An 18,093-nucleotide genomic window follows, 5' to 3' on the forward strand; every position below is an offset into this window, starting at 1 on the left:
CTTGTTTAATATTTATTTAAAGCGTTAGTTGCAGATAAAACGTGGAGTAAAAGCAATTCCTCTTCAATTCAAAAGCTTTATCTCCTCGAAATGTATTAAAACTATTAACAATGTAACCCACAATTACAGCTTCCAGCTGGGAAGTCTCTAGTACTCTTCCACCTCCACCTCGTCATCATCTCTGAGCATTGCTGCAGCCGCCGCTTGATACTGCTCATAGGTGTTGTGTTGTTTCTCCAGCTGACGCTGTTTGGCCAACTGCTGCAGCTCCTCTTCGGCTGCCTCGGCAATCTTCTGACGCATTGCGGCCACATTGCGACGTTTTTCACATTTCTGTAGTTCCTTTTGGCGGCACTTTTCGGTGATTTGCTTCGGCAATTTCTCCGGTTTCGCTGGCTTCTCTTCGTGCACCTTCTGGTGGCGTATCAAGGCGGCCTCCTGACGGAAATTCGTGCCACAAGTTTTGCAAGCATACGGTTTCTCTCCGGTATGTATCCATTCGTGCTGCTTCAGAGATTGGGAGTTGGCAAAGCGTTTGGCACAGAAGCGACACTCAAATTCCCTGACCTTCTCATGCACGCTCTTGTAATGACGCTTCATGTTGCCCAGATTGTTAAATCCCTGATTGCAGACGGGACAGTAGTGCAGGCCGCTCTCTTTTGGAGATGTCGGATTTGACGGCAATAAAACATCTGGTATGGGGTTGACAACGGTGCCTGCAAGCTGCGAGATGTCTACGCGTTCAACACGTCGTGGATCACGCGGTATGGTGGCCACCGATTCGGCACACACCTTAAGCAGCAGTTGATCTTCCGTATTGGCATCACATTCCGGCTGTCGCTGGCGATATGTTTCAAGCGCTTGCTCAGCGCTCTTCTCGTGTATCTTCAGATGCTTCGTCAGGCTCTCGGTATATAAGAACTTCTTGCCACACACCTTGCACTCGCAACGCTTCTCCCCGGTGTGGGTCATCTCGTGTATCTTACATGCGTGCGACTTGCCAAACGTCTTGCCACAATACTGACACGCATAGTTGCGTATCTTCTCGTGCACAGTCTTCACATGATTGTCGAGCGCTCGCTTCGTGTGAGTGGCATGTTCACATACTTCGCACTTGAACATCTTCTCCTGCGTGTGCGTCAGCATGTGTTTGCTCCACTCCTGGCGAGTGGTCTTACCCACGCCACAATAGGGACACACATGGTTCTTGATGCCCGCGTGCCGCAGAAGGTGATTTTTCAACGCGCTATTGAAGTGAAAGGCCTTGCCGCAAATGTTGCAAGGATACGGCAGCTGCTCTCCGGTGTGCTTAAACTTGTGCTTCTTAAATGCCACCGGACAGCGGAAAAGAAGACCGCATTCACTGCACATCTGCTCAACGCGGGGCTCACTGGCCCGGGTCATATTGTGTACCTTCTTCAGATGAATCGTGAGCAGTCGGAGGCGGGGAAACACCAGCGTACAACTTTCAACAGTGCAGGGTATTTCCTTCGCGCACTGCATGTGCGCATAGTCCACATGGAGACGCAGTGCTGCCGGTGTGGTGAAGCCTTTCTGACATCGTTCAATGCTGCATTGATACGGCAGTAATCCGTTGTGATGCTTCATATGCTCATCGTAGTTAGGCTGCTTCTTGAATTTACTTCCACAAATTTTGCAGGTGAATCGCTGACTTTTTGGCTGGGATTTGTTGGCCAGTGTTTTGGAGGGCAGCAAGCGTTGTGCCAAGGGCACATCATCCTCGGGGGACGTCGTTGAAGCACCGTCATCTTTGTCCACATGCTCCAGCAGTTTAAACACTTCCTCTTCGTTGCCAACTAGCTCGAGATTATGATGCATCAGCGGATCATATTCTGTGTTGCTGTTACTGAGCTCCTCATCCTTGATTAGCAGCTCCGCCTCATTGCTGGAAGAAGCCACTGGCAGCGGTTCCAACAGATCGATGCTGCTGCTGGGCAAAATCACTTTGGTGGCGACCATTTCTTTGAAACGCTGCAGCGAGGCCACGCACTGGTTTTTAAAGTCATGAAGATCATTGAGGCGGGCATAACAACTGGCACACAGTTGCCTGGGATAGCCATCCTGAACATCGACCAGTAAAGATGTGCAAAGAGTGAAGGTCTCGGCGAGGTCTGGTAGCACAAACAGATCGTAGATGGGGCAGCCGTCGAGGTTGTCGAGGCAACCGCGGCATAGTGAGTTCACCGATGTTGGGCTGCTGACTGTGCTCATGTTCAGAAATTAAAACACAGGCAAATCTAAGCTTAACAACAATTTTCTAATTCGATTTGCACAAGTATTTTAAGCGTTTTAACAAGTATCGATAAACGTTAGTTGATACTTGCGGCATCGATAGTTGACGCATAGACAAAAACATTTCCATTTGATGTTTGACTACTGATAATATAAATTTATTTGCGTTTGCTGTAAAATATAGAAGAAGAAAAACAAAAACATTGTAGTAAACATAAATCGATATTTAGTAATGCGCGATAGTGGGTATGAGTGTCTATCGATAAGCGCATATGCAAATGAGTATCTGTATCCGATAGATGTACTCGTTCTAGTTGGCTGACGAGTATACCAATTTTTTCGTGTCAATATTGTTTTTTTTTTTGTATTACTGCTGGGAAAACACAACTCAAAAAGCAAAGACTTTGCGAACGCCTTGCAATAAATCCCAATCAATCGCAACACGATGGACGTGGCGAGAACGTATTCCATACACACGCTGTGTCGCATTTGCCTCAATCTGCTGCAGAACGATGCTGCCTATGATTTATATATGGTGCCTGGTCTGGCCAAAAAACTATGTCTATGCACTTCGCTGTCGGTGGAGCAGAACGATGGCTTCCCCAAGAATCTGTGCACCAACTGCTATACGCGGCTCAATGATATGCACGACTTTCAAAAACTCTGCGTCGATTCGGTGCAAAAGTTTCAGGATATGGTCGCCAGCAACGCCTTCACTTGCCAATCCAATTTCGATGTGCTGGACCCAAGTACGGCGACACATGATCTCCCCAACGAGGATGAGGATCACATTAATTTCGATCCGCTGTTAAATCACAAAATGGAGCTAATCGAAAACGAGGAGGATGTGTTCAAAATGCTCGAAGATTGCGACAAGGAGGCGGAGGAGGTGGAAAAAGAAGTGAAGCAAGATAAAAAGATGAAAGAAATCAAAGAGCCCATTACCATCAACATGTTCAACGAGGACTCATCGTCCATAGAGAGCGGCAACGACAACGATCGCGATATTGACTTTGAGCCGAACAGTAGTGACGATGACATTCCTCTGGCCCAAAGGATGCGCAGCAAAACCACCGCCACAAAGAGCACAAGAGCAGCCAAGTCGCAAGCCAAGCCTAAAAAGAAAACTAAACCCGAAGACGATGATGAGTTTAGCACTTCATCATCATCCGACGATGACGACGACGACGATGATGATGATGAAGAGGGAGGTGGCAAGCGAGATAAGCCCAAACGCAAACGCATTCCAGCGGCTGAGCGGCATCTGCATCGCATCATCGACTGTCACATCTGTCATCAAAAGTTCAAGAAGGCCATACGCTATGAGGAGCACATGAAATACCACAACGATTTGTTGCCCTTCCAGTGCAAGGTGGAGAGCTGCAAGAAGGGCTTCACCACCGCCAATGGACTGCGCATACATGTGGATCACGCCCACACGGAGCTGTCCGAAGTGCATGCCTGCAGCGTCGAGGGCTGTGGCAAGACATTCCCACGCGTCCGTCTGCTCACCTTCCATATGAAAAAGGTGCACAACATTTCCAAGTCTGCGGCACCGTTGCGCGACTTTCCCTGCACCGAATGCGACACCGTGTTCCGTTGTCCCACAGCGCTCAAAAAGCACATGTACAAGCACACGGGCGAAGAGCTGCCATATCCATGTAACATTTGCGGTAAGCGTTTTGTCATCAACAGCGCACTCAGGGATCATCTCATGCGGCATGCGGGTATTAAGAATCACGTGTGTCCATATTGTGGCGTGGGCAAGACCACGCGGCAGGAATGGAACGCTCACATCTTGACACACACCAAGGAGAAGAAGTTCAAGTGCCGACAGTGTGATCATGCCTCGCACAACAAACAGGCGCTATCGAATCACGTCAAGGTTGTGCATATGAAGATCAAGAACTTTGCCTGTCAATACTGCGGCAAGACCTTTGGCAAGTCGCATGCCTGCAAGGTGCACGAACGCACGCACACTGGCGAAAAGTGTTGTGAGTGCAAGATCTGTGGCAAGATCTTCCTGTGCGAGAAGAGTCTGACGAAGCATCTGAAAACGCACGAGAAACGCGATTTGCCACCCGTCGATATGCATCGGCCACTCAACATTCCGCTGCCAGGTGCCCATCAGATGCCAGAACACATGCAGGGAGATGGAATGATGGGTGGCCAGCATGTGGCCGACGATCTGCTCAAAGCTTGTGGCGGCGGGCCCGCCCCAGGCATGCCAGGCGTTGGCGTTGGAATCGGAGTCGGACCAGGCATTCCCGCGAAGCCGAAGAACTCGCGACGTGTGCAACGCGTGGATATCTCACAACTAGCGGGCACATCTGTTAATCCCATACCTTCCGTTTCGGTGCCATCGTGGTCACCGCAGGTGAACTTCACCAAGAAAGAGGGCCAGCACATTTGTCCGGGCTGCGGGCGTGGCTTCAACAACATCGGCAACATGAAACTCCACTATAAGATCATACACGAGAAGGTCAAGGATTTCGCCTGTCGTTTCTGTCCGAAGCGTTTCTCTAAGGCTCAAATTTTACGGCATCATGAATGGATTCATACGGGCGAAAAGCCCTTCGAGTGCAAGATTTGTGGCAAGCATTTCCGTCAGGAGACGGCGCTGAAGAAGCACATCAAGACACACGACAAGCCCAACAGACGCAACTACATCCCAGAGAAGGTGACGGAGGCGCCGACAACGTTTCACAAAATCGAGCCGCGTGAAATCGATCGTGAGCCAAGGAACTATGAACAGTATCAGGATCCGGCCGCTGAGCGTGCTGCGGCCACCGCTGAGTTGCTGGCCCATCAGATCGAGGAGAATGAGGCAAAACGTAAGGCGGATATTGAGCGGCGAAAGATTCAGGAAGCCGCCTGTGAGCAGCTAAATAAACTGCAGAAGCAGCAGGAAATCGAGAAGGCAACGACATCCTATGATGGATACTATGCACAAAAGGCTCAAGCCGAGGGCATCAGTGTCGATGCCCTCAAGATCGATCATGTGTAGATGAGAAGAATGTGCTTCACTGTTTTACACTCACACACACACAAAAACACACAACCAACCCCAGCAATATTTTTTAAATATACATATATGTAGTTATAATATTTTTTACAGTCTTTCTCCCCCCGTCAGTACACAAAACACAACAGAGTCCCCTCAGTAATTAAGTACACCATTGATCTGTACCCTCGAATTGCTCCAAAACTAAACTAACATGTATTGTAACACAATATTAATTTTACTATACATATAACATATGTACGTATTTCTGTTGTCTATGTAACTGGATGGCATCTATTGCTTAATTAGAATAATGACTTCATATTACATACATTTCAAATTTCTATTTGTTTCATTTGCTAGTCAATATTGAAAACTATTTGGGCGGAATATACGAAAAATCTACATTTTAGATTTGGAACTTTTTCCTTAACAAAAAGTGTGGGTTATTTTCTAGTAATTTATTACTAAGTTTGAGAAAAGGGAATCTTCTTATATTTACAATAATTTCAAACTGCATTATTTCAGCTAATCATTTTTTCGAACGATTAGAACAACAATGCGTAGAAAAGCTGTATTCGTCTTATATATAAAAAAAAAAAAAACAGTTCTGTTAACTATTGCTGGGGTAAAGAAAAAAAATCTTATTTTTATCTATTTTTTTTTACTTATTACTTTAAATATAAATGTATGATCCCATTCATTTTTTAAGAGACAGGTAAGTAATAATAAGAAATACTAGTCCATTAATTACTATTAAAAAAAAGGAAATCCATTTCGTTTTACAATAATTTAATACTTCATACATGCGATCTATTTCATTTTGGAAGAAATATTAAAGGTACATACATTCTTTATAAAAAATATATGTGCAGTTTGGCCAAATCCGTAAGCGTGTTCAATATGTAGTTAGTATATAATAAGTTAACGAATAGGTGAATTATATTGAAACATAAATGGGGCATTGATAAAAAACTGTTTTATTTTGTTTATCCCAAATAGAAATTTACGCCTTTAGAAATCTGACCTTGTACATATTTTCCTTATTGGCACCCATGGAAAACATAATTTGTATCAGCCTGCAGTAATTTTGAGAATTTTGCATAAAAAAACTTTGGACATAAAAAAAAACATCCACCAAAAAACAATGGATCGCCCTCTACCCAACCCAAATATTTACAATTAATTAATGATATCGCTGTGTGGTGTCTGTTTGAATACACAACAAAAACAAACATAATATCGTAATCGAGTTAATCCATAAGATACTCAATATTCATGTACTTGCCTATCGATATACACTCGTATATACTTTCTGTATACACTCGTTTCGATTAGTCGATACCCGATACTGCCGCAAGTACATAAATTCTCTACGAGTCAGTTTTTGTTGAGAGAAAAGAAAAACTAGAAAGCAAGACGATTTTGGAATAATTGCAAAGCCAAAATGGATGAGGAGACCACAGTCTCAATACACACGGTATGCCGCACGTGCTTATCGAACCTAAATAACGCTGCAGCCTTCGATCTGTTTTTTGTCCCCGGCCTGGCCAAGAAATTGTGTATTTGCACTTCGTTGTCGGTGGAACAGCAGGATGGTTACCCGAAAAATCTTTGCACCACCTGCTACAACCGCCTCAACGATCTGCATGACTTTCAAAGGCAATGTGTGGAGTCCGTCGAGAAATTTAAGGATTTGGTGGTCAACAGCTGTTTCCAGCAGACCACTGAGGACAATTTCAATGTGACGAATGTGGCTGAAGAGGATTTAGATCGCAGTACCTTTGACCCATTGCTGAATAGCAAACTGGAAATCGAGAATGAAGAGGATGTGTTTAAGATGATCGAAGATGTGGACAAGGAGTCGGAGGAAGATGAGCAGCAACAGGAGCAACCGGAAGAATTCGATGACTTTGACAATGATGACGATGAAGGGGACGCAGATTTTCAGGTTGATAGCAGCGACTCACAGGACTCGGTGCCGCTCTCGCGACGCTTTGCAACTAAGGCAACTAAACAAACCAAGCCCAAGAACAAAAAGAAAAAGAAGGAATCATCTTCCTCGGCCAGCGACACGGAGGACGAGGAGGAAGAGGCTAAACCCAAAAAGAAACGCAAGCGTACGCCGGCCTCCGAAGTGGGCAGTCGCAGTCTGCTCCAATGCCACATTTGCCAGCAGAAGTTCAAGATGGCTACGCGCTTTGAAGAGCACATGAAATTCCACAACGACAAGCTACCCTTCCAGTGTCCCGTGGAGACCTGCAAGAAGGGTTTCACCTCGACCACCGGGCAGCGTCATCACATGGAGCACACACATCCGGAACTGTGTAAACTACACAAGTGCACTGTCGAGGGTTGCGACAAGGAATTCCCACAGACTCGCATGCTCACCCAACATCTGCGCAAGGAACACAACATTGCCAAACCCGAGATACATCCATGCTCCGAGTGTGACAAGGTCTTCCGTTGTCCCACGGCACTCAAGAAGCACATGTACAAGCATACGGGCGAGGAGTTGCCCATTTCGTGCAACATCTGCGGCAAACGCTTCCACATCAATAGCGAACTTCGCGATCATTTGCTGCGCCATGCTGGCGTCAAGAATCATGTGTGTCCGTATTGTGGGGTGGGCAAGACAACCCGCCAGGAGTGGAACAAACACATCTTGACACACACCAAGGAAAAGCAATACCATTGCCGGCAATGCGACCATTCGTCGCACAACAAGCAGGCGTTGTCGAATCACGTTAAAGTGGTGCACATGAAGATCAAGAACTTCGCCTGCCAATACTGTGGCAAGACCTTTGGCAAGTCGCATGCCTGTAAGCTGCATGAAAGATTGCACACGGGAGAGAATTGCAGTGAGTGCAAGATCTGTGGCAAGGTCTTTCTCTTTGAAAAGCGTCTGACCAAGCATCTCAAGACGCACGAGAAGCGCGAGGTTCCAGCAGCTGCCGGCGCAGCAAAGCCCAAAACTGATGTGGAAGATAAAAAGGACGAGAGCCAAGAGCCCGCCGATGTCAAGCCGATGCCTCCATTACCAGCTAAGCCAAAGGCATCGAATCGCATCGAGCGTGTGGACATTTCTCAATTGGCTGGCACCTCAGTCAATCCCATTCCGTCGGTCTCGGTGCCATCCTGGTCGCCGCAAGTCAATTTCACCAAGAAGGAGGGTCAGCACATTTGTCCAGGCTGTGGCAAGGGCTTTAATCACATTGGCAACATGAAACTCCACTATAAGGTCGTGCATGAAAAGATCAAGGATTTCGCCTGTCGCTATTGCCCGAAGCGCTTTGGCAAAGCGCAATATCTTCAGCATCACGAGTACACACACACCGGAGAGAAGCCGTATGGCTGCAAGATTTGCGACAGGCATTTCAGTCATGGCTCCTCATTGAGGAAGCACATGCAATCGCATAATAAACCACCCAAGGAGCCGAAGCCTCCGAAACCACAACCCAAGTCCACAGAGCCGCCAACGCCGCGAGTAAAACTGAATAGACAACCAACCAAGATCTATGAGCAGTATCAGGATCCAGCTGCCGAGCGAGCGGCTGCCAGAGCTGAACTCATTGCCCAACAGCAGGACGAACATGAGGTGAAACGCAAGGCTGCGGAAAAGACGCGCAAGATTCAGGAGGCTGCTTGTGAGCAGTTGCAAGAATTGCAGCAACAGCAGCTCATCGACAAGATCTCCAGCGACTGCTTCACCGAAGTGAACTATGAAGATGCACAGAAGGTTGAGGCCCTCAAAGAAGATCCCGCTTAAGTTACAGCAAATTCATTAATTTATAATTATTTCTAAGCAAGCATCTGTACAAATATTCGTTGTCCACGTAAAATATTAATTTACATACAAGTATAAAATGGTAATTTTTTTGAAGTTTATTCTAATGCATAGGACAACTTTAAATTTATTCATCAGTAAAGAGAAAAATAACTTCTTCGGTGTAATTTACTTTCAAAAATCATTCTTAGTTTAGTGAAAAAAAAAATGTCTCTCTGTTTTAATAAGATCCGAAAAGAAGTAATTCATATGATGAGCTTCATATAAAACAGACAAACTGTCGTTCATAAATGATTTTAAAGTTTATGGTATTTTAGTTCAGATAAGTTTAAATTTTATCTAAACAAAATAAATGTCATTAGTAATGATTATGGTCTATAGTTTATAAAATTGCTTGTAACTTATTTTAACCCAATCATTACTGTCAATTTTAAAACATAATTTGTAATGATTACGTTCCCCGACAAATGTGAAGTACACACTCACACCAACGCATTATTTGAGCTCACACACACACACTCATGTAAGTCAAACACAGAAAGATACTTAAGCTTTTTTGGTTCAAATACTACCAAAGTACTCATAGTAACGATGTACTCGTAATCGCAATCGGACTAGTGCTCGTTTGAGTAATCGGTACAAATCGAAAGAACGATAGTGATTGAAGTACCTTTTTATCAAAATAATAATAAGAAATCCGAAAAACTTCAAAAGCAACACAAAATGAATGAGGACACTTCGGACTTGGCCCAAAAACTATGCCGTACCTGTTTAACAGATCTGCAACCGGAAGCAGCCTTCGATCTTTTCCTTAACCAAGGCCTGGCCAAGAAATTGTGTATTTGCACTTCGCTGTCCGTGGAGCAACAAGATGGATTCCCCACAAACATTTGCACCACTTGCTATAGTCGCCTCAACGACTTGCATGACTTCCAATCACAATGCGTGGACTCGGTACAAAAGTTCCGAGAGATGTTGACCAGCAGCTGTTTTGTTATTCGCACTATTCCCGATGACGACTACAGTGTGATAAATGCAGCGGATCAGCAACACCTGCAGACTGAGTTTACTGTCGGAGAGCATACACACTTTGATCCGTTGCTAAATAGCAAAATAGAGATTGAGAACGACGAGGATGTCTTCAAGATGATTGAAGATGCCGACAAGGAGTCCGAGGAAGAAGAGCCGGCAGCAGCACAACAAATGGATCAAGAGTTTAATGAAGTAGATGGCTCTGCAACGGACAGCAGTGACTTTGATGAAACGCTGCCACTATCGCGTCTTCGCAAAAAAGCCATTAAGAAGAAGACTGCGGCGGATGAGCCCAAAGCGAAACGTAAACGTTTGCCGCCCGCAGAGCGAGAGCGACATCGTTTGATCGAATGCCACATTTGCAAACAAAAGTTCAAGAAGGCGCAGAACTACGAAGAGCACATGAAACACCACAACGACCAGCTACCCCATCAGTGTTCTGTGGAAACTTGCAAGCGTGGCTTTACCACAGAGACTGGGCTGCGTCATCACATGGAGCACACGCATCCTGAGCTGTGCAAACTGCATCCGTGCACGGTCGAGGGCTGCGACAAGAAGTTTCCACAGACACGCATGTTAACGCGACATCTGCGCGTCGAGCACAACATTGCCAAGCCCGAGATTCATCCATGCTCTGGATGCGACAAGGTGTTCCGTTGTCCCATGGCACTAAAGAAGCACATGTATAAGCATACGGGCGAGGAGCTGCCATTTGGTTGTAATATTTGCAACAAGCGCTTTAGTGTCAACACCGAACTGCGAGATCATTTGCTGCGCCACGCGGGGATCAAGAACTTTGTGTGCCCCTATTGCGGCGTAGGCAGAACTACCAAACAGGAGTGTGACAAGCACATCCTCACGCATACGAGGGAGAAGAAGTTTTTCTGCGAGCACTGCGAATATGCCACGCACAACAAACAGTCGCTGACGAAGCATGTTCGGGTGGTTCACCTGAATATCCGCAATCATCCGTGTCAGTACTGCGATAAGACATTTGCAAATGCTTATGCGTGTCGCACTCATGAAAGATTGCATACGCGGGAAAGCTGCTTTGAGTGCAACATCTGTGGAATGAAATTCCTGTTCGAAAAGCGATTAACGAGGCATCTAAAGACGCACGAGAAACGCGATAAGCCGGACGATGATGTTGATGAGGAGCCCACGGCCAAGACAGAGAACGCTGCTGTAGATGAAGTGAAGGAAGTGCCATCTATGCCAGCGAAGTCAAGAGATCCACGCCGCGTCGAACTGGTGGATATGGCACAATTAGCAGGCACCGCTATCAATCCCATTCCATCGGTCTCGGTGCCAGCTTGGCCACATGTCAATTTCACCAAGAAGGAGGGTCAATTTATTTGTCCGGAGTGCGGTAAGGCCTTCAATCATTTGGCCAACATGAAACTGCACTACAAGGTTGTGCATCAAAAGATCAAGGACTATGCTTGTCGCTTCTGTCCTAAGCGCTTTAGCAAATCCCAGTATCTGAAGTGCCATGAGAATATTCACACTGGGGAAACCCCTTACTCTTGCCAAACGTGCGGAAAGAGCTTTAAGCATTATGGCACGCTTAGCAAACACAAGCAATCGCACAATAAGCCACCCAAAGAGCCAAAGGCACCAAAGGAGCCGTTGGTCAGGAAACGTTTCTATCAGGGTCCCAAAATCAAATTAAACACACAACCAGCGAAGAACTACGAGCAATATGAGGATCCAGTGGCCGAGCAGGCGGCGGCAACGGCTCAATTGGTCGCTCAGCAGCTTAACGTGAGTGCCGCCAAGCTGAAGGCGGAAGCGGAGACGCAAAAGATTCAAACGGCTGCACAGGAGCAGCTCGAGAAGCTGCAGCAGCAGTGGCAAAGCGAAAAGGTTTCCTACGACACCTTTGCGGGCAAAGGCATTAACATGGATATAGCCAAGGATCATGTATAAGCTGGCAATTTAAATTGTTACTCTTTTTGTATCATATTTTTAAATAATTATAATAAACCTCAAAAAAAATATTCAAATTGTAAATAAAGGTGAGAAAAATGCATTAATGCATTATCGATATGTTCCGATATATCATCGATAAGTTTTTAACGCTCTAGTCGTACTAGCGAAATTAATCGCCATTAAACAGAGAAACCAGTGGCACAATAAACAAAACTTGGCACATTTAATTGTTGCACACGTAAAAAATGAGTGAGGAAAATTTGGGCATAGCCCAGAAATTCTGTCGCACATGTGTAAAACAACTGTGCCAGGATGACGCCTTCGACATCTTCCTTGTGCCCGGCCTGGCCAAGAAATTGTGTGTTTGCACTTCTTTGACCGTGGAGCAACAAGATGGATTCCCCACAAACATCTGTCCTAGTTGCTACAATCGCCTCAACGACTTGCATGATTTTCAAGCACAATGTCTCAACGCTGTACAGCAATTCAAAGAGATGCTGCTGGCCTGCAGCAGCGGACACTTTAGCGTTGTAAATGCCGCTGCTGACCTGGAGGCGGATGTGGCTTTCGCGGAATCGGAACACACACACTTTGATCCACTACTGAATAGCAAAATTGAAATTGAGTACGATCAGGATGTGTTCAAGATGATTGAAGCTGTCGACAAAGAATCGGTGGAAGACGGGAATGAAAGAGAGCAAGCAAATGACAGCTTTGACGACGAGGATAGTGGGGGCATGGAATTCGAAGCTGATAGTAGCGACTCTGACTACACTTTGCCGCTTTCGAGCCTTAAAGGCAAGGGCAAAGACATCAAGGAAACTAAGAAAGCTGGAAGCGATAGTGTTGAGATCGAATCAAAGCCTAACACGCAACGTTTGCTTGAGTGCCATATTTGCACGCAGAAGTTCAAGAAGACGTGCATATATCAGGAGCACATGAAACTGCACGATGATCAGTTGCCACATCAGTGTCCTGTGGAGTCGTGCAAGATTGGTTTTACAACGCCCAATGGACTGCGTCATCACATTGAACACATGCACACGGAACTCTGTCAAATGCTTTCCTGCACGGTGGAAGGTTGCAACAAGCAATTTCCTCTCAAACGCTCGTTGACGAGACACTTGAGAATTATGCATAACATGGCCAAGCCCGAAACGCATCCGTGCTCAGAGTGTGAAAAGGTATTCCGCTGTCCCATGGCCCTCAAGAAGCACATGTACAAACACACGGGCGAGGAATTGCCCTTTTGTTGCGATATATGTAAGCGACGCTTCGCCACCAGCACCGAACTACGACATCATTTGCTTCGCCATGCGGGGATCAAGAACTTCATATGTACCTACTGTGGAGTGCGCAAAACCACTAAACAGGAACTGGACAATCACATTCTGACGCACACGAGGGAGAAGAACTTGAAGTGCGATAAGTGTGATTATTTGACGCACTGCAAGCAATCGCTTTGGAAGCACACACGCGTGGTGCACATGAAGATCAAGAAGCACGCCTGCAACTACTGTGAGAAGACCTTTGGCAATGCGTATGCTCGACGAACCCATGAGAGATTGCACACGGGAGAGAGTTGCTTCGAGTGTACGATTTGCAGTCGGATGTTTCTCTTTGAAAAAACGTTGACAACGCATTTGAAGACGCATGAGAAGCGGGAGAAATTGGAGGTGGAGAAAAAAGAAAGGAAGAAGAAAGTTAAGAAAGAGTCGGAGTCGGTGAAGAAATTGGGTGCACGAGTGGAACGTGTGGACATAGCACGTTTGGCTGGCACTGTTGTTAATCCGATTCCCACGGTGTCGGTGCCACCGCCAAATTGGGAGGATGTGGCACATGTAGATGGACAGGTCATTTGTCCGGAATGTGGCAAAAGCTTTAATCGGAAGGAGGGCATGAAGCTTCACTACAAGGTGGTACACCAGAAAGTCAAGGATTACATTTGCCGCTTCTGTAGCAAACGCTTTGGTAGACTACAATATCTCAAGGCTCATGAGAATATTCACACCGGAGCAACACCTTTTAAGTGCAATATATGCGACATGGCCTTTAAGGGAGACTCAGCCTTGTTTGTGCACAAAAAGAGAAAGCATTGTCCTAAGATAGCCAAGCCAGCCAAAGTGCCAAAGACGCCCAGGGCTTCCAAACCGAAGCCCCCAAAGCCAGCAATAGAATTTCAGCCTACAGAGCGATGTAAGCGATCTAAAACTAAACTGAATATGCATCCGAGAAATCAGAATCATGAACAATTCGAGGATCCAGCTGCCGAACGAGCCGCAGCCCAGGCTCAGTTGTTTTCCCATCAGGAGAACAAGAATGAGATCAAGTTGAAGGCGGCCGAAGAGACTCAAAAGATTCAAACGGCGGCACAGGAACAATTGGAGATATTGAAGCGTCTAAGCGAAAAGATGGCCCTTGATAGTTTGCCCAGTGTAAAGAATTGATTGTAATTAATGCTTATTGTACCTTAACTATTTATTCATATAAAACATTTGTTTACAACTGCCAAGCAAATGTCTCTATACAAATTCAATAGCTTCCTATCTCATTACTCGACCTTCATTTTTTAATATACATAAAAACTATAAAACTATAAACATAAAAACTAAACTACTATAGCAATATTTTATTTTCTATTAACTGTGATCAAAAGTATATATAATTTTAGCGTAAGCTTTTAATTCTCTTCAACGCTGTCGATACCGCATAAAATAAAGAACATAGAATACCTATTTAGCATCGATAAATTAGTTCGTCCTCCTATCGATATTCTTTATACCGATTTAGTAACGATTTACTTGTACTTGCTTAAGACATTGGTATCGAGCAACAACAAAATCGATATGGTTGTTTTGTAAACAAACAAAACTGGTTGATTTAACAAGAGCCCAACCAAAATGACTGAGGAGAAGTTGGGCCTAGCTCAAACCCTTTGTCGTGCGTGCCTAACAAAACTGAGCCAGGATGACGCCTTCGACATCTTTATTGTGCCCGGTTTGGCCAAGAAATTGTGTGTTTGTACTTCCCTGACAGTGGAACAACAAGATGGATTCCCCACAAACATTTGTCCCGCTTGCTATTGTCGACTCAACGACTTGCATGATTTTCAGACACAATGCCTAGACTCGGTGGAAAAGTTTCGAGAGATGTTGACCAGCACCTGCTTTATAGTTCGCTCAATTCCAGAAGACAATTTTAATGTGATGAATGCAGCTGACCAGGATGCTGAAATCCCTTCCGAGGAGGAAGTCTTTGATCCTTTGCTCAATACGAAAATAGAAATTGAAGACGAGCAGGATGTGTTCAAAATGATAGAAGATTTTGATAAAGAAACCGTCAAAGAGCAGTATGATTTGAATGACACTTTCAACATCGAAAACAGCGACGAAAATGAAGATGTTGATTTCGAACCAGACACCAGTGACTCCGAATACTCGTTGCCGCTGTCGCGTCTCAAAAGTAAAGCAAAAGGCACAATGAAAGCTAGATCAAGTGATAAACCAAAGAGGAAGCGTTTGATTCCAGTGGAGAGGGAGCGTCGTCGGTTGATTGAGTGTCACATTTGCACACAAAAGTTTATAAAGATGGCCAACTACGAGGAGCATATGAAACGGCACAGTGATCTACTGCCCCATCAGTGTCCCGTGGAGACGTGTAAGACTGGCTTTACGACCTCCAATGGACTGCGTCATCACATCGAACACACGCACACAGAACTCTGCCAAATGTACACTTGCACTGCCAAGGGATGCGACAAGCAATTCCCATTGAAACGATTGCTCACCAGACACATGCGAGTGGAGCACAACATTGCCAAGCCAGACATTCATCCATGCTCGGAGTGTGATAAGCTATTTCGGTGTCCCATGGCGCTCAAGAAACACATGTACAAACACACAGGCGAGGAGAAGCCTTTTGGCTGTGACATATGCAAGAGACGCTTTGCTGCCAGCACCGAACTGCGAGATCATTTGCTGCGCCACGCGGGGATTAAGCGTTTTGTGTGTGCCTATTGTGGTGTGGGTAAAACTACGAAACAGGAACTGGACAATCACATCTTGACGCACACCAGGGAGAAGAACTTTAAATGCGATCAGTGTGAATATGCCACGCATATCAAACAGTCGCTGACCAAGCACATTCGGGTGGTGCATATGAAAATCAGGAAACATGCCTGTAAGCACTGCGAGAAGACCTTTGGCACTGCCTATGCGCGAAGGATGCACGAGAGATTGCACACGGGAGATAGTTGCTATGAGTGCACGATCTGCAGTCGGATGTTTCTCTTTGAGAAGAATCTGACGAACCATTTGAAGGCGCACGAGAAGCGAGAGAAAAAGGCTGCTGAGAAGGAGGAAAGAAAAAAGGAGCGAGAGAAGAAATTGGGTGCAAGAGTGGAGCGCGTGGACATAGCACTTTTGGCTGGCACTGTTGTCAATCCCATTCCTACGGTCTCAGTGCCAGCGTGGACGGAAGTGGAGAAAAGAGATGGTCAGGTAATATGCCCGGAGTGTGGCAAAGCCTTCAATCGCTTGGAGGGCATGAAACTGCATTACAAGGTTGTACATCAAAAGATCAAGGATTATATTTGTCGCTTTTGCCACAGACGTTTTGGGAGACTGCATTATCTGAAGGCTCATGAGAATACGCATACTGGGGAGACGCCTCATAAGTGCGACATCTGTGGCAAGGCATTCAAGGCAGACTCGACTCTCTACACACATAAGCAGTCCCACAACAAACCTCCTAAGCCACCCAAGGCGCCAAAGCAACAAAAAGCATCTCCCACAAATAGACAACCATCTCAGCGACCTAAAACCAAACTGAATACGCAGCCTACCAAAGTTCGGGAGGAGTACGAGGATCCAGCTGCAGCACATGCGGCGGCACAAGCTCAATTGATTGCCCATCAGGAAAGTCAGAATGAGATCAAGTTAAAGACGGCTGAAGCGGTTCAGAAGATTCAAACAGCAGCTCAGGAGCAACTTCAGTTGTTGAAGCGCTTGAATGAAAAGATCTCCTATGATAGTTTACCTTTACCAAATAATTGCTTAAGCATTCCCAAGGATCATGTATGAGCATTAAGTCCAGCACCAGTTTAATTTTAATATGAGTAATTTGCACCTGCACCTATAATAAGAAACTCAGGATTTGACACATTTTCTTTAAACACATCTTCAATCACAGCTGCACATCTGAATTAAATGCAAGTTTTGAAAGCTTCTTGAACCATTGTTACACCACCGCAATTCGTAACCTTAATTAAAAAGACAAATCACCAAATGACTTGAATTTGTTTAACTCTAAAATAAAAGAACCAAACTAGCAGCATCTTTCCAAATATATTATAACATAGAGAAGTTTAAACATGAAGCACTTACGAGGGGTTAATAAAATGAAGCCAGCCTTTTTTTGTATTTCTCAACAGAGACTTCTTTCATAGTTGAGTAGTTATATTTTTTTCCATCCGTAATTTCGAAATCTCACTTTCTAGACCGGCTATTTTCTGGATTTCGTTTTTGAGCTCTTGATATGAATATCAACAGTCTAATCTTGATATTGTTGAAGCAGAGCAACGTGCTTATAAACATCCAATAATTCGCTATATATATGAATTTTTAATGTAAAAGCAAATGCAATTCAATAGCGCGTAGACCGATTCCGTTTATTTTGGCTGTGCTGAAACTTGCGCCAACTTGCTAAGAGTGACCAGACTACATAAACTTAACTTTTTTCGACGATCAGCTGATCGAAAATACTGAGCAAATATGTACGGATATATTAAAATTATATTAATATTAATATTATTATTATTATTATATTATATTATACAGCTCTCCTATTTTTTAATTTAAGTTTGAATATTTTTGAATAAATACTATTATTGAAAAATAGTAAATGTCATTTCGACTCTTTTACTTAAACCTATGTATTTCTTTCTTATATATATTGAATGCAAACAAAATAATATAATATAAAATACATATTCAATATTTATATATATATATTTAAATAATTTCAAGTTGTTTACAAATTAAATGACTATCGCCTCAGTGTCTATGGTATCGAGTAGTTTTGTGAT

General features: G+C 44.7%; 6 protein-coding genes across 8 annotated transcripts; 5 read left to right on the plus strand and 1 right to left on the minus strand.

Moving 5' to 3' along the window:
• Window positions 1-4: 4 nt before the first annotated feature.
• On the minus strand, window positions 5-18,054 carry LOC117569356 (zinc finger protein 708). 3 transcript variants are annotated; one of them, XM_034250489.2, is made up of 2 exons: window positions 17,393-17,946; window positions 5-2,424 (listed from the first exon to the last, which is right to left on the minus strand). In XM_034250489.2, exon 2 carries the CDS (start codon window positions 2,230-2,232, stop codon window positions 148-150), a length of 2,085 nt encoding a protein of 694 aa, XP_034106380.1. In that variant the 5' UTR covers window positions 2,233-2,424; window positions 17,393-17,946; the 3' UTR covers window positions 5-147. The 3 variants fall into 3 exon arrangements, 1 of the variants encoding a protein (XP_034106380.1); XR_007954887.1 differs by lacking the exon at window positions 5-2,424 and adding an exon at window positions 17,246-17,333 and having other exon boundaries at window positions 17,393-18,054; XR_007954888.1 differs by lacking the exon at window positions 5-2,424 and adding an exon at window positions 17,253-17,343 and having other exon boundaries at window positions 17,393-18,054.
• On the plus strand, window positions 2,584-5,597 carry LOC117569352 (zinc finger protein 236). Its single transcript, XM_034250484.2, has one exon. It carries the CDS (start codon window positions 2,699-2,701, stop codon window positions 5,258-5,260), a length of 2,562 nt encoding a protein of 853 aa, XP_034106375.1. The 5' UTR covers window positions 2,584-2,698; the 3' UTR covers window positions 5,261-5,597.
• LOC117569353 (zinc finger protein 791-like) lies at window positions 6,587-9,057 on the plus strand. Its single transcript, XM_034250485.2, has one exon. It carries the CDS (start codon window positions 6,705-6,707, stop codon window positions 9,024-9,026), a length of 2,322 nt encoding a protein of 773 aa, XP_034106376.1. The 5' UTR covers window positions 6,587-6,704; the 3' UTR covers window positions 9,027-9,057.
• On the plus strand, window positions 9,659-12,114 carry LOC117569354 (zinc finger protein 502-like). Its single transcript, XM_034250487.2, has one exon. The coding sequence runs from the start codon at window positions 9,768-9,770 to the stop codon at window positions 12,003-12,005; it is 2,238 nt and encodes a 745-aa protein (XP_034106378.1). The 5' UTR covers window positions 9,659-9,767; the 3' UTR covers window positions 12,006-12,114.
• LOC117569355 (zinc finger protein 492-like) lies at window positions 12,177-14,602 on the plus strand. The gene has a single exon (XM_034250488.2). The coding sequence runs from the start codon at window positions 12,254-12,256 to the stop codon at window positions 14,453-14,455; it is 2,202 nt and encodes a 733-aa protein (XP_034106379.1). The 5' UTR covers window positions 12,177-12,253; the 3' UTR covers window positions 14,456-14,602.
• LOC127565409 (oocyte zinc finger protein XlCOF6-like) lies at window positions 14,909-17,089 on the plus strand. Its single transcript, XM_052003585.1, has one exon. It carries the CDS (start codon window positions 14,909-14,911, stop codon window positions 17,087-17,089), a length of 2,181 nt encoding a protein of 726 aa, XP_051859545.1.
• Window positions 18,055-18,093: the final 39 nt, after the last annotated feature.

This window comes from Drosophila albomicans, chromosome 3 (genome assembly GCF_009650485.2).
Source record: "Drosophila albomicans strain 15112-1751.03 chromosome 3, ASM965048v2, whole genome shotgun sequence".
Taxonomy (NCBI): Eukaryota; Metazoa; Arthropoda; class Insecta; order Diptera; family Drosophilidae; genus Drosophila; species Drosophila albomicans.

Coding starts and splice junctions, on each gene's coding strand:
- LOC117569352 (XM_034250484.2), top strand. CDS start 2,699: ATGGACGTGGCGAGAACGTATTCCATACACACGCTGTGTCGCATTTGC.
- LOC117569355 (XM_034250488.2), top strand. CDS start 12,254: ATGAGTGAGGAAAATTTGGGCATAGCCCAGAAATTCTGTCGCACATGT.
- LOC117569354 (XM_034250487.2), top strand. CDS start 9,768: ATGAATGAGGACACTTCGGACTTGGCCCAAAAACTATGCCGTACCTGT.
- LOC127565409 (XM_052003585.1), top strand. CDS start 14,909: ATGACTGAGGAGAAGTTGGGCCTAGCTCAAACCCTTTGTCGTGCGTGC.
- LOC117569353 (XM_034250485.2), top strand. CDS start 6,705: ATGGATGAGGAGACCACAGTCTCAATACACACGGTATGCCGCACGTGC.
- LOC117569356 (XM_034250489.2), bottom strand. CDS start 2,232: ATGAGCACAGTCAGCAGCCCAACATCGGTGAACTCACTATGCCGCGGT.